The 16044-nt window shown below is 42.7% G+C and overlaps 1 protein-coding gene across 3 annotated transcripts in view; it reads left to right on the top strand.

Moving 5' to 3' along the window:
• The window catches only part of RFTN1 (raftlin, lipid raft linker 1), a 91848-nt gene extending 78132 nt beyond the window's left edge, over positions 1-13716 (top strand). For all 3 annotated transcript variants that reach the window (XM_021385589.1, XM_021385587.1, XM_021385588.1), the window contains exons 8-10: positions 6517-6620; positions 7948-8029; positions 11311-13716. In XM_021385589.1, coding sequence (XP_021241264.1) covers positions 6517-6620; positions 7948-8029; positions 11311-11754 — 630 coding nt within the window. In that variant the 3' untranslated portion in view covers positions 11755-13716. The remainder of the gene's footprint in view (positions 1-6516; positions 6621-7947; positions 8030-11310) is intronic.

Here is a 16044-nt window from a genome sequence, read left to right as displayed (position 1 = left end):
TGTTGCAAGTTGCTTTAATGTAAGCCTTTAGAAAAATTCTCTGGAAATGAAGATTTGATTTGACTGTAGATTTGATTTAGGTCATGTCAATTAAGCTACGTTTTATTGTCTTTAGCCATAGGAGAAAGGCATGACTGGGTCAGCAAAAGAGCTGATGGCGATCAGCTTGAAATGCAGTTCTGTGAGTGACTCTTTACCATCCAAAAGACAAATATGTTAGCCTGGACATAATATTTCAGTATTTTGTCCCTTGTTGCTGTACAAGCAAAGCTGAACAAAACCTTCAGGAGCCTGTTATCTTTAACAGGTTTTTGTAGTTGTTGTTTCTTTCTTTTATCTAAAATACAAAAGTAGCATAAATATATCTGTATTTGTCTACTAAACTCAATAGATGTGCCCTATATAGGATTAAAATACACAGGCTGATCTTTCTTTGGTTTTGTTGATGAATTTAGCAATGCTTTGTTGTAGTGCTGGAAGTACTGAAGTTTGGCAAAGCCAACATTTCTTCCAGGTGAGTAAAGGGCACTTGAACTAAGCAGGCAGCAAAACACAGAATTTATAACAATCTCAATAAAAAAAATTACGTTCTATCTGATTTGGTTTGCTTAGGTTTGTGGTGGGATCATATATAAGAATTAGTTCTTCACTCGGCTATAGAAGCTTTCAGGGAAAAAAAATGAGAATACCAGATCTGAGCTTTCCACTTGAGAACGAACTGAAAAGAAGCATGTCAGACCTCTTTTATACTTGATAAAGAATCACAAAGGGCACAAGTCTGGTTTCCTTTTTGCAGCAGGTCACCTTTGGCCAGGCAGTAGGGACCTGGCTCGTGTACCTCTTTGACCCTGAGCTGCTGCTGGGCAGGCATAGGATGGGCCCCGGCATTTTGAGTAGCATGGAAGGCAGCTGCTGGGATGCCATCAATTGCATACGCTACCCTGCATGTTAGTGAAGGCTGTTTTCGAGGCCTCCTGTTGACTCGAACCTGTTGCCGTAGAGCATCTGTTTTTCAGCTATGCTTCTTGTTTGGAAGTAGATTATTCGTTTCCGAGTGGTAAAGCGGTGCACAGAGCTTTTCTGGAAAAGCCAAAGATTGAGAGTAATTTAGAACTGAAGGACGCTACACTGGGGAAGCTGTGTGCAGAAGCTTCAGCTGTGCGTGGTAAGGCACCCTGGGTTATACTAGTTCTCAGATAGCATTTTTCTGTATTTTTGTTGTTGTTCCAAAAACAGTTGCTGGATAGATGGTTAAATTGGCACTCAGCTGAAGATACAGCATACAAGTGTTGCAGGAATTACAAGCCTAAAAATGCCAGAGTTATTTAAGAAAATGCACTGATGGATTGCTAGATCATGTTTATTTCTTCTGCTCCGTGGCCAATTCCGTGGAGTTGTGCTGACATGTGGATGTCCCCTATGCAGTATTAAGTTCAGTAGATTTCGTAAGACGTTTGCACGCTTCCTATGAGGAGAACCGTCTCCTTTCTAACATAATATGTTCACCTCAAGGAGCTTTTGCTACCTGTCTTCTGCTTCTAAAAATGCAAAATTGCATTGCTACTCAACCATGCTTCTGTGTTACAGGTGCAGGCAATACCAGAAGTACTCAAACGTTCTTAACAGTTTATACTTATGCCAGAAGGTAGGATATGTCTCCACAGAAGTCACTGAGAGAAGTGGACTTAGTGTGCAGAGGAGGTTTTTTAATTGTTGTTTGGTTTATTTTACGGTAGATATGCAGACAGATGTGAACGCTACTCAGCAGCACATATGTGTATGGCAGTTGTGAATGGATACATTTGAATCTCAGAAAAACTGTCTTCACAGGATGCCACCCAATTTAGCATTGCAGATTGGTGTGTTCTCAAAAATACTTCACAGTTCGTGAATTCACATATAATAAGTAATCTTATTAAGAAATATAAATTACATATGTCTGATATAATGAGCAGAAGGCTGTCTTGTTGTCTTGTTTTTCTGTTTGCCCGCACTGCTCTGCTGTAAAGCTGGCAGACTTCTCATGTGTCTGCTGACAAGGCTCTGTAGTATATTACAGGCTGAGATTTAAGAGAAGCTCAATGCTGGAAGAGCATGGTCCAGTTTTTTTGCTGCAGCACTTGTGAAGCTTCTCTTTTGCTTACAATAGATAGTTTTAATGGATCAATAGCGTTACATTATTAAGAGAAAGTGTTTTATGAAGCAAGTTTAAAACAGGAATGGACCAATCATTCCAGAATTTAGAGCTTGGGCTTGGTCTCTTTTTCTACTATATCACTGCAGCCATCAAATATTTGCAGCATTCTTGTACCAGGTCATTCTCAGGCAGCCCATATATTTGATTTCTCTCATTTTATTTTCTTTCTTTTTCACAAAGTGCCAGTATTGCCTTCACCACGTCCTCTTTCTCCCTCCAGTGAAATAGAAAAAGCTGCAACTCTGGCAGTGGTGAAGACTGATAGTCTGCTGCCCAGAGTGCATGCTGCCTCTTCTGTGGGCTCTCTCCTATGTTTGTGTAGGGAGCTGGGTGGGAACATGCTGTCTGTTTTCCCCCACAAACAATAGCTTGAGCCTACTTAACAAGTTGCTGTGTTTTTTACTTTCCATCCTCTTTGCCATCTGTCCATAGGCCTTAGCATGCGGTCTGTTAGGATTTGCTTGTAAAGGTTTTATTAAGATTTATTTAATGGGATTTTCAATCTTCCACTCTTTAATCCATGTTGGAGAAAATATTAAACAGTGACAATCCATTGCTGCCCTGTAACTAAATCACATTCACTTAACCCAGGATAGAGTGATTTCTGATGAACTCCTTTCTGTCTCACAAGAGCTTAGTAGCTGCTGTGTTTATTCTCTTGCTGTGGTTAAAATTGCCACAGTAAGAGGGGGGGGAAAAAAATAGTTAACGCAGTTGTTTGTGTGACTTGCCCTAGATATTATCTTTATCATTTTTTAATCATACTTTTTATTCCTTCCTAATGAGCAGAAGCTGCTGTGAAAGGAGAAAAAGGCTGAAAACAAACAATACAACTACAAAAAAAAAATGAATTCTTTTCATGTGATGTAAGTCAAGGGGAAAACCTCACTCACTGTGCTCTGGCTTCTTGACGCTCCAGGTGTGATCAGAGATGACTTACCATCCATAGGACAGTGGGAAACAAGTTAATTAAAATTTTCCACCCTCTCACTGAATGAAACATCTCCCAGTTTGAGTCACATTAAGTGAATTCCTCTTGTTCAGCAAAGCTCTGGCATGTACCTTTTCCTCCTATTGGTTTTCAAATCCAGATCTGTTAGCTGGGAAGAGCATTGGAATTTCTTCTTAAAAAATTGAGATTAAATTTGCATTGTCACAAATAATAGTAGATTTAAATATATATTGTTACAAACTTTATATATATATATATGAAATGCTGCTTTTTATTTACACCCAGCCCCCAGTGTATTGTTTGTTTGGATGCATTTTTGCCTAGGAAAGCATTTTAGGTGACACTGATTCTTTGTGCGCTGTCCTACAGGTCTGTGTAACTGTGGCTCCTGCTTGTGGCCAACTTCCAGTCCTGGGATGGGACTGCAGATGATGGTTCAGGAGGGGGAGGATAATTCATTTATGTGATCTTAAAGCTGCTGTTATCTGTATTTGCAAATGAGGAGCAAGCAGCCCGTGTGAATTCCACCTGTTTGATCAGGAGAGTGTCCTTTCTCTTGTTCGTTGCCTTCCAACAGCCAGTTGTTGGTGGTGGGTTATTCGCCCAGGGAGAGGTGTGGTGCCTGATGGCAATGAGGCCTCACTCAGAGCAGGTGGGGCTGGAGAGGGGTGCCCTAATATATGTTGCCTTCCTGGTCTGAAGAAGGAACTGAAGAAGAACCCCAGTCTAACTTCAGGGATTGTTTAGTCTGGAGAAGAAGAGGCTCAGGGGAGACATTGTCGCTCTTGACAATTCCTTGGAAGGAAGTTATAGCAAGGTGAGGGTCAGCCTCTTCTTCTGGGTAACCAGTGATAGGATGAGAGGTAATGGCCGTAAGTTGTGCCAGGAGCAGTTCAGGTTGGATTTCATGAAGAATTTCTTCTCAGAAAGAGCTGTGGTGCATTGGAACAAGCTGCCCAGGGAGGTGGTGGAGTCACTATCCGTGGAGGTGTTCCAGAACTGTGTAGATGTGGCACTGAAGGACATGGTCAATAGGCGTGGTGGGGGTGGGTTGGTGGACTAGATGGTCTTAGTGTTTTTTTCTAACCCTAATGATTCTATGATCTGTGACCTGCAGGTTCTGCTGTCAGCACCAGCCTGTGCAAAAATGAATAGATCGCCTTCTAACAGTGATACAGCACTCTTTCAACAGATCTTTTATCTTTCCCAAATTTTCTTTCTATTTTCTTGAAGTTTAACCAACCTTAATCTTAAATTTAATTTTCAGTAACTTTACACTTTCGAGTGTGATTTATCCTCTCTTTCTCCTTCTGTTGCACGGGGACTAGGAAGCACAACATCATCTCTGCAGGTGGTGCTTAACTCTGACAGGTCTGATGGGTCCCAGCCTCCTTTCGCCCTATGGGGACAGGGCTGCGACAGTGGGGACGGTGCGGCCTCACACTCTGGGTTGCGCAGCAGCCAGGCGAGCTCTGCGTGGTAGCAATGTCCATCCTTGTTGCTGTCATCCTTCTGATTTTTGACATGTTTGTGCGTGTGTCCTTATGCAAGGAGAAAGGTCTCCTGAGTGTTCTCCGACCTTAGGCAATGAATTCAGAGTAGGAGTCCTGTTTGCAGCGTGGGAGGTTGCTTGGGACTCAGACAAGGTTTGCTGCACCGGTGTTTCCTGACCCGCTGGTCTAATGATCTCCAGATGAGTGAGCTCCCTCTGGTTTGCCATTTGTAAATGCTTTGAGAGAGGGAATGTTTTGGTGAGATCCTACCATGTGTCCCTCCAGGTGTCTTGAGGAGGGCTGGCAGTGGTGATGTGCTAACCTCATTCCCGATGCTCATGTTTTCATCATTTTCAGGAAGTGTTGTTGACCAGCCTGATAAAGCTCAATGTGTGGTTGATCTCTTTCCTTGAGACATTAGCAGCTAAAGGCATCTAGATGTGTCATCCTCTCTGCGTTACTCTTGCAAACACTATTTTAAAAACTGGAAAGTGAGAGGAGATGCCCATCTTACAGTGGGTACAGAGAGTGGGAAGGGCAAGGAGGAGAATGAAAGTGTGGGGAGGCACCAAACTGCCCGTGATCCCAGCTGTGGGATCAGTCCCAATCGCTTCAGGGGAAATCAGTAATTAGCAATTCTGTGTATTGCAGATACAGCTGCTTTGCAGCATTAGCATGTATGTGTAAAAGGAACTGAAAGCCTCTGTACAGAAATCAGAGCAACATGAGCTGAGTGTTCTCTTACAGCCGCTTTCTGGTGTAGATTTTTCAAATATTCTCCTTTTTAAGCAGGAGTGATAGAGCTTCTTGGGCTATTTGCAGTCAAGATGGGATTTTAATAGGTTGAGTCGGGCAGTCGTTCAGTTATGAAGATATCAAGTGACCTATATTACATTCATTAGAAGAAAGGAATAGTTGGAGTTAGAAATCACTAAGATAATTTGAAGTACTACAAGAGGATTTAGATTAGTTCTGACCAGATGACTATTACCACAGAATAAATGGATTTTTTTGGAGCAGCTCTGAGGAAAATAGAGAAAATTATTGTGCTGAGATTTGGCAATTAAAACTACTTGCATGCACATCAGACCAGTGTAAGTACTTGAGCTTTCTGGCAGATCAACTGTTATTCCAATGGGATACAGCTATATTCGTAGAGGCTAGTAGTTATCATTTCTCTATTTTGTATTTATTAAGATCAAAAACAAGTAAATGTGCTCTAGCATCTATTCTTAAGTTAGTGGAAGTCTTGGCAATTAGTCACTGGAGGGATCTTTGTTGAAATCACCAGCAGCTCTCTGTGTGAATTACAGGCTTTGCCATCTATTGGAAAGAGCATTAGCAAGGCTGTCTTGGGTATATCTGAAAGGCAGTGTTTTTGGTCTTGCCCACAGATTTCCTGATTCAAAATGAACAAGGAGGCAGCGTGTATGCATGGGTAATACGAGGAACAGGCTTGTACTTAAGTTTTGTTTCTGTTGTTGGCCATTTTGCTCTTGATCCATTGTTGTAGAGTTGTCCAACTGATCTTCAGATTTGGTCTAGCCTCGATAAGTGCAGAATCTGGGCAAAGCATTGTTGTCAGTGTTTTTGTTTGGGAGGGGATACTTGATAAAATACAATGAGTCTGTCCTATTCAGATCTGGAATCATTTGAAGCACGTGTGAATCACAGATGTTTACCATTCTAAGCAAACTCATTTAACAGCTTAGGACAATCTGGTGGTCAGTCCTGTGCCTCATGTTTTCCTTGGCCAGCTGGACATACAGAATGATTCGCATCAGCACAAAAACCGTCTCCTCATTCCAGAAAAGCTGTAAGTCAGAATGAATGTCACATTGCAAGAGCTGATGCTCTTGATTTTTCTCTTCTAGGGGGTGGAAGTGCAGACAGACTATGTTCCACTGCTGAATTCCCTTGCCATGTATGGCTGGCAGCTGACGTGCGTGCTTCCTACTCCGATTGTGAAGACAAACAGGTAGGGAGGAGTGAGCACTGCTTTTCAGCCCCTCTCTGTGCACCACAAGCAATTCCCTGCGCAGTTAGCATAGATTTTCTTGTCCACATTCAGTGTCGTTGCAAACCCTCCTGCAGATGTTCTCTGGGCTTTCTGAGCACTGCAAGCCGTGTTAGGCAGGAAGCACGTGTCTGGTGGGCAAAAGAATGTAAAATGGCTCTGTGGTTTGTGCCTGTATTTTCTGATTATAATCTCTGTCTCTGTGTAAAAAATAAATAAAGAAAAAAAAAATCCCTGCTCTGGATCTCCCACTTAGTAGCTCCGCTTGGAGCAAAAGCAAAACCCGTGATAGTGTTTGGAGTGAGATGTTGCCCGTTTGAAGAAAATTAATTTTATTCTTAATTATGATCTGTCTAATGCTGATGGTACGCACATCTAGCTGAGCGGAACCATGACCAATTATTGTGTCATTGCTCTGGTAGCCTTGTTTGCATATGTAGTCATTGTGGGGTCTGCTTTGCTATTATTAATATTCAGAGATTGTTAGAAATGAGGCTCACTTAAAGATACTCTTCCTAATGATGGTGGAAAAAACAGTCATCCCACTTGCTAATCATGAAGATGGAGCGTTCTGGATTTGCATAATCAGGAATATATTTATATATATATATATATATATATACACACACCCATATAATGATTTTTTTTAGCTTAAGAAAGGAAAAATGTGCCCAGTTCCTTTTGAGAGCTAGATGAAGACTGTTCATACACATAAAGACCTAAAAAGTAAAGGCCATCTGTGCCGGTATATTAAGGTCTTTTGTGTACATTTAAGTATAGGAACAAATGGAAAATCATAATTACGATATATATAATCTTTAAGGGACGAGGCTTACATATCTTTAAGGTATTGTTTTCTGTATTCCATTTATAACTCCAGTAACACAGGCCAGGCTGGCAGTGCAGAAAGGCACCCAGTCCAACTGCTGCTGACATTTGCTTGTGCCTCCTACCTGTGGCACGCACACAGCCCCATCGGGGCTATGCACATGCACTATAGGTTTCTTGCTTTGTCTTCAAAACTATTTCTTTTACTTACACTCTAATTCTAAAACATTCAGCTAAAGCATGTCACAGTAACAGTCTCTCTCAGGGTAAATGGTTGATCTTTTTTTCCTCCTAAATATCAGGCTGCTTAAAGACGCCGGGGACAAGACATGTTTAGGTCATTCTTCATTTTGTTCTTCTTTGACCTGCAGGAATAAATGACTGAGATGGATTTTTGCTTTGAGTGATGCTGCATGTGAATTTAATTCATTCTCAGGAGTGTGCATTTGTTTCTTTTCAGGGAAGGGAATTTATCTACAAAGCAAATTGTATTTCTTCAGAGACCTTCTTTGCCCCAGAAAGCAAAGAAAAAAGAATCTAAGGTAAATAACCCCATGTTCTTGGTTTCTTTGTTTTTTTTTTTGTTGTTGTTGTTGTCAAATTTTAATATTGTAATTGATTTCCCAAAGAAGTAACAGTGGCTTATTGAACATCTCTGTGATAAAGAGGCCTGGTAGACTGAAGCAAGACACAAGGAATTGAACTGTTCAAATGAAAGAAACAGAAATGCTTAGATGATCTGAAAGCTCTTGTATTTCACTCTCTGTTGGACTCGTGGCAGCAGAAGAGGTGTAGAATTTTCTTTTACAGCTGTGCCATAAACCTGCACATGTGACCTAAGAATGTCTGCCCACGTTCACTGTCTGCAGAGTGGAACTGGTACTGTTGTCTCTTACCCACTGCTGCACTTTTCTATGTCTGAGTGCATGTTTTGATAATGCCTAGCACAGTGCCGGCCTAATATTGGCTAATGTTTCTATCTAACGCTAGAATGTTCACAAATTCTGCTAGAATTTAATCATAAAGCCCCCTGAATCCAGCTAAGTTCTCTGAGAACATGGCTGACAGCTAATGTACGTATATGGATAAACATGCATATTCTCATTTCCCTTTTTAAAAGTATAAATGTGGGAACCCCCACCCAGCTGTGTCACACTGTACAGCTGAGGGGGAAATACTGGCACTGGGCAAGTGCTGACCTTCCTCTTGCATATGAATTTGCCTTGCCCTTTCCCTTTGCAAGCAAAGGATCAGAAAGCCAGGTGAAGTACAGAAAAGCCCTCTGAGACCATGTGATGAGAAGGTTGTTCATACGGCCTCATTTTTATTCTGTTTTATTCTGTGCAATTGCTGAGTGCTGGCCGGCTTGATGTCATCAGCAGGATTGCTGTGCTCACAGCTGAGCTGCAGTAGGATATGGGAAATGCTAAGCAGAGCTGAGCACTGAGAGCATTGTAGCCAGTGTTTAACTGCAGATAGTTTTCACCTACAAAGCCCTTGCCGGATTGGAGTTGACACCATGAGAGTCACCTTTTAAATACAGCGTAGAACAGGGAGGAGTTGGAACTGACCAAAGCAGGAGAAAGCTGCTGGGAGCACGTCTGTTGTTTAGGATTTACCCTTTCTTATTAACGAAGCTGGAGCCCATTACAAAGCCCATCTTGTTCCTTCTCTTTGTTTTCAAGTGATTAAAGGAATGCTGGGATGAGGTGCCCATATTCAGTCATTCTTTTACTACCACTGTGTGGTTTGAGTGGTGGGAGGCTGTAAGCAATTGTATGTCTTCAGACAGAGAAACAGTATGATGCTGATTCCTCGTACTGTAATAACAAATGCATACCATCCAGATGACTCGATGATTTGTTTACATATTTTTCATTTGGGGATATAAAAACTTATTTAACAATGTCTGATTGACAAAACAAAGGATTTACTTGTTGGCAGTGTTAAATATACAGACATACTCAGGGGCAAATATTACTAACACACTTTCAAACTGAAGGTCCAGAAAAATGGGGTACATTGGTTATGATCGTATAGACATTTGTAAGAGTTGCTCAGCCTCTGTGAACAGCTGTTGTGAGACTCTTTTGAAGATGCCAAACCCAGCATTTGGTGAAGCTGCTGAATGTTCTGCCTCTAACATCACAGGCTCTCAGGGGGTTTTAGCTTATGATATGGCACGTCTGAAGTGTTCGTAGATGGCCACTTCTTGGAGGGAAAACTGCTGATAAGATAAAAGGACACTGCTATGCTGGAAGCTGGTCCATCCCATCTGTGCACTCCAACAGACTGCTGCTCAGTTTAACTTGAACAGAAAAGAAAACAGGCAAGGAGTGGTAGAGCTTCTTTTTAGTAAGACAAAAAAATATTCTTTGTGCAAAATTCAGTCAGTGATGATCACGTTAATTCACTTCATACAAAAGTGGTGCTTATTTCAGCAGAAACGGGCTGTATACATTTTTGTGAAATACAATATATATACCTGAGTATAAATACATACGTATACACCTGTGCAGGTATGCAGAGAGTCTCCTGTAGTTTCAGGAGAAACTATATTGTGTTGAGGGCCCTGATCTTGCTTCTGTCAGAGAGAGCACTGGGTTAGAAAGGAGCTGTGGGTGTGCAGCCCTGCTGCAAATCAAAGAGAAAATACTCGGGTGCTTGTGAATTCTAAACAGTTGAGCTCTAGAACTGAGATGTTATCTTTCCTTTCTCTAAATTGTAATGATATTTAAGTGAAAGAAAGCCTCCCCTGCATAAAACTAAGGATCTTGTGAAAACCAGTTTTTCTTTTTTGTAATTTAATTTTTTTTCACCTTATGTTCTGGGCAAGAGAAGGAAAGAGCATTGCTCCAGCTTCATAATCGAATAAACTTAATAAGTTTTGAATCCCTTTTTGCTTAAGGAATAAATAGCTAAATCAAACATTTATGAATGCGACTCCTTGACTTGACCAACTTTTGACACAGTCACGGTGGGGAAAAAATGGCTTCTGTATTTATGGCACATGGAAAGTACTGAGCACTGCCTCCTAGCCCATCCCTGAGCCTGCACCATTCTGGATGCTTCTGTGGTACATGTACATGCACTCCGGGAGCTGCTGTGGGTTGACTTAGCGCTGGCATGGGACCAGGTCTGGCTTTCCTTGGGAAGCTCAGTTTATTTTTTGACGAATGAAGACCTAATGGTATAGTTGTCAGAGCCTGTGTATGTTAGACCCGTCCAGTCAGTATTTCAAGGTACTGCCAGTTCTCTCTTTTTTCTTTTTTCTTTTTTTTTTTTTAATAGTGGTTAAAGCAGTTCTTCTGAAATGGCAGCTGTGGCAAGTCTTGTGGTGAGAGCTGTATGAGGCAGCTTCATGCGTTCTTGTCACAAAGCCTTCACGCTGTTTCACGATTTAGGGTTTTGGGTATGGTGTTAGTTCTGCTGCTAGCCTGGTGGAAAAAAAAATCAGTAATGCTGCGCGATTGCTTGCTCTGTCAGTGCTTGTACAGCTCTCTGGTTGTGCCTTCCACACAGTGCATGCTGTCTGCCAGGCTGCTGTGCGCCTCAGCAGCAAAATGTCTTCTCAAAGGGAATCCAGCAGGCACGTTATGCAGCAGAAGCAGAGCGTGTAACTGTCTCTGTGTCATAGACACACCTGTGCAGGCTCCAGTGATCTTGGAGCCATCTGATTTAGTCATGCAGTTTCTTCATCTCATGTCTTTTTGGCCAAACTAGCTTTGAATTAAAACTAAATAAAACATTTCTACTCGGGAAAGCAAATGTCGGCTTGAGACTGTTACAGGTGGCCTTTAATGTCTGGGTCTTTTATTTATAGTTTCACTGGAGGTTCTCGAAAGAAGACATGCACAGCAAACCAATGAAGAAATCGAGGAAGACTAAACTAAGTTCTGGGGAGAAGCAGGCGGCAGAGAAGCAGGAATTTGAAGTCACGGAGAACACGAGAAACTTAGCAGCACAGCTCTCGGCAGCAGCAGGGCCTGGCCCTGAGCAGCAGCTGGATGGTGTCATAGACTTGGGGAATGAGATGGATGGGGCTGACAACAGAGGCATCCTCCATGATGGGGTGTCGGAGGGCACGTGTCCTGCCAGTGGTGACACTGGTGATACCGGTAGCAGCGAGGCGCAGGCCTGTCCCAGCCAGAGCACGCCCAACTGCTGCGAGGAGCGGGAGGCAGCGGGGCAGGACTGTGCACCCGGGCCTGACAGCTGCCAGGGGATGGATGGCGTAGCAGCGGATGCAGAGCCTTCTTGTGAGTAATGCCGATGGCTCAGGGGTCCTGTGAGTCATTGGTATTAGCCAAGAGAAAAGAACAGATCTTGCTCATCATCTTCACTAACTCCATTGCTCAGTTCAGCATTTCTTTGGCATTGCACTTACTTTGCTCCTTAGCATGCCAATATCTTGATGTTTTAGGTAACTACAGGGTGTGGGCTTTCTAATGGCAGAATTCCATCCACTTTACAGAGTAGGAAAGGCCATCTTCTAGAGGTACACTTGAAATTAAAAATAGGGACAGAAAACATGCTTGGGCTTTTCTCTGACTGGCATAGCAAAATAGGCTTCTATCTAGTTCAGGGCAAACATTCCACTTAGTCAAAACTTACTCTGTCATGTTTTCTTGTCCACATATCTTTGCCGGAGAAGTTATTGTGCCATATGTTAGTTTGTCATTAAGCTTGTAGTGTCATTAAAATGGTTTTTGAGCTTAAACAGGCTGAAAGCTTAGGTAAGATGGCCATATCTGTATTTATCTCCAACAGCAGAGTTACCAATGGCATTTTCTCCTGAATTTTATTAACTCTTACAGATCGTCAAGCAATAAGCAAATCTATTTAGGCATTCTGAGTAAACAAAACTCATGATAAATTTGTGTGAGGCAGATGATCTCAATATAAAAAGACATTTCCTGTTCTATTACGCTTATGTTCTCTTTGCCAGTCAATAGTTCAGTGGGGTTTCAGAAGATAGAAAAACACAGGACAAGGTAAGGCAGGTAAGATGTACCTTTCAGTTGCTCTCTTCACTAAAATTGGAATTCCATGTCACCATCTGACCCTCTCACGTCACTTTGCACCACTTCCTCATTGTTGTAAAATATGCTGTGGGAAAGAACTGAAGTGATGCAAATAGCAAGTGGCCTTTGCGTGTCACTAAATGATATTACAGTATACAGATACCTTAATAGAGAGCTTTTTAATACAAGTAATGGTATTTTGGGACTGATACCTAACAGAATTCTGTAATGCTACCAACATTGTTTGGGGGAGCTACGTTAAAATATTTACAAGTGAATGTACATGTGTGATGTAGTTTCTGTACCAATATTCTCCAAGAACTTCAGTGTTCCTAAAAGGTAGGAAGTAGTTGTTTCTCTCTTCTTTACCACCTTGAGCCCTGTTTAGAAGCGGTCAAGCAATCTGGTAGAAAGGTGAGAAATATGTTCTGAACTTCCCTGGGACTTCCGTTCTGTTCCTTTTTTTTTTTTTTTAAGCAAGAGCTTGGTAAGCCATTTGTTGGCTTTTTCCCTCAACTAGTTTGTGCCCAGTAATTTTCCTGTCTTCAAACCAAAATGCTGTACGATGGAAGAACCGTGTCCCACATCAGATGCAGACCTGGTGTGGTTAAAAGCATCTTCTATGCCTGAAGACCATAGAGTTTGCAGAACACTGCAGAGAAGGGAAAAATCATCCTGTTTGGAGAACTCATTTAATCGGGACAATGGCACTCAAGTTGAAACCGTTCCATTTCATAGACACAAAGCACGGGAGGGTTTTTTTTCGCTGACTGAAAAGCATTCGTTTTGAATTCAGTGGTTTAACCACAGGACTGTAAGTAACTGGTGGTATTTTTCAATTATTTCACTCTGTTTCTCCATATTAGGCTGAATTTCCAATAACCTCAAAAATGTGTTATTTCAGTTGTTCCACATACAGACAAGGTCTCTGCTCTGGACAGTTCTAAGTAGCTGTTTGCAACTTTTATTAGCATATTTCTACTGATGGTTTCTGTCTTAAGGACTAGCTTTATATTAATCTTGTTTAAAAATGTACTGTATTTAATGAACATTTTACTAGTAAAAATGTTGCAATAGAATGAACTTGCCAAATACTTTTGAATAGAAAGCGTTTATCGGATTGCAATTTGTCCTTGTTTGGATCCCAACTGCTTACAAAACGAAAGAGAAATAAAGTTCATGAGGAGGTTTCCTATTTGTGGTAATTGCACAACTGCTGATCATTTGTCCCCAAAAGGAGGAACTTGGGGTCTCTGTGTGGTAAAGAAGTGTAGCTGCTGATGCATTGCTGAGTGCTGGGGAGCGGGCTGCTTGGTTGTCTGTCAGCAGTCTGGCAGAGCGTGAGGAAGCTCACTGCTCTAAGCGAAAGTCTGGTACAAAACTTCATTCCTGTAGCTGCTGGAGCGGCTTAAGGTTGGGAAGATTTGACAAGAAATGCATGTTTTTCAGTTTAAAAAGGGCAAATGGTTCAAATGGTCATGTAATTATTTCCAGCTGACTTGTTCTCATTCAGTTCAGCGGTCTGGAGCTGTGTGCGTGCCTTCCCTGCACCCCTGTCTCGAGAAGTGTGAGCTTCCATCACAGTGCAGACACGATACAGATGTGAGGAGTGCTGGCAAAGGCAGCCTGTGGCCACAGCAGGAAGGCTCTGCATCTGCTGCGTGCGTTTTCTACCTCAGTCATACTGGCCATTTTAAGCTTGAAATAGCGAGACCACGGTGGCCAAGGAAACGAAAGCAATCAATCGTCACCTTATTTGAGGCCTGAATAGAGGGGGATGGCCAGGTGAAATCTTAACGCCCTGACCAGCGAGGGGCAGTGTCCCAGCAGTGGGGAGAAGCTGCACTGAGCTGGTAGGGAATAGGCAGAGGCCTGTGCTCACCCAGAGCAGGCACAGCTCCGCAGCAGGGTTTGTCACCCTCAGCCGAAGGCAGAGGATGAAGCCAGGCTCTTTCCTCTCTGTGAAGAGCCGCTGTGTTAAGCTCAATCCGGCAGAACCTCCCGGTAGGAATGCAAACTGCTCTTGGTGTGCCTCTCCTGGAAGGTGACAGCAGCATGCGCTGCTGCACGCCTCGGTGAGGGCTGCATTAAGGCTTGTTCCAGCTGCGGGCCGGTGACTCTGAAGTGCTGCAGCGCAGGCAGGTGACATTCTTCTGCCCTTCTCAGAGCAGCCAGGCTCAAGAGCTGCCTCTGAAGGAAGAGCCATGAGCGTTACTGACAGGAGATACGCAGGCTGCTGCTGAGAGCAAGTGGTCATCTGAAGGAGGCAATCATTAGACAGTATGAGTTCAAAGGAAGGAATCGAGCTCAGCCAACTCAGAGAATGCAAAGGCTGAATGCGGATGAAGAGGAGGACTAGGGAAATCAAATGACGGAAAAGGGATTTCGTATTGAAACCGTCAGCAGGAGGTGGGGATAGAGAGGTTGAACCAAGGTGGGATGAAAGTCCAAAACGTTTGGGCATCATCATAGTTTATGTCAACTTGTAAGAGAGGCTAAATGCACAAAAGATGTGCCTGGCACTTCATCTTGTAGAACTTCTTTAATTTGGGCCATGCGCTGCCAAACAAAACCACTGAAATAATAGTTCAAAGTTGCTTTAACATAAGCATGGAAATGAAGCTGTGTGGAAAATAACGCTGTTGTGGGTTCTTTTTTCCTAATTTGGTTCCTGTATCAGCCTCAGTTTCTGCAGTGAGCAGCTGGTACCATGCTTTCTCTTTGTAGTTCCTGTGACTCTGTGCATTTGCCTCAGGGAGCCAATTATAGGGCAGCAATAAAGCACTATCACATTTTCATGCGGGATTTTCATCATCCCGTGCCTGAAAAGCATGAAAAGAGCAGGTACTAATTTCTTGCTGGAAAATGCTTTGCAAAGGTATGAGGAGTGCTGGCCACTGCTACAGTGCACCTGTGGGTCCAGAGCCACGTCCCCTGTTGGCAGCAGGGATGTGCTTCTGGAGTTAAAGGCTGTCCTGGCATGGGGCTCAGCAGAACGGGGCCTGCGGAGCTGCGGGTGGGGGCTGCTGCTCACCAGTCCCACACCAAACGCTCAAGGGCTGCAGAAAAGGCTTTTCCGTCGAAGTGCTTTCTTTCATTTGCTCTAAAAGCACTCTACGAACTGAAACGCTGCAATAACCGAATAGTTGCTGCTTTCCAGTTAATGAATGCAGATCCAATAGGAGTACTTCATATTCGCCGTACTTGATGAGCAAACAGTAAACTGATAAAACAAATGTCACAGGAGGAGGAAAAAGACTCAGTCAAGAGAGGCTGTAGCACAGGTAACTCACAGGCCAGTGCTTCTCGGGAAGAAAACTAAATGTTGGTCTACTTTTTCATCTTCCCTTAGCTGGTGGCACACATGTAAGATGAATAAATATTTCCTAAAATTAAATATTGTGATTTGACAGTGTGAAGAGAATGTTTCCCCAGCTCAGCAGCTTCTAAGCAGCAGGGGTTGGTTTCTGTTTCCTTCAACAGCATCAGTCAGTTAATTATTTGTACAGCCTATGTTTATATAGGTTAATTTA

The sequence above is a fragment of the Numida meleagris genome, chromosome 2 (assembly GCF_002078875.1).
Source record: "Numida meleagris isolate 19003 breed g44 Domestic line chromosome 2, NumMel1.0, whole genome shotgun sequence".
Classification (NCBI taxonomy): Eukaryota; Metazoa; Chordata; class Aves; order Galliformes; family Numididae; genus Numida; species Numida meleagris.
This window is presented reverse-complemented; position numbering and strand designations above follow the sequence as displayed.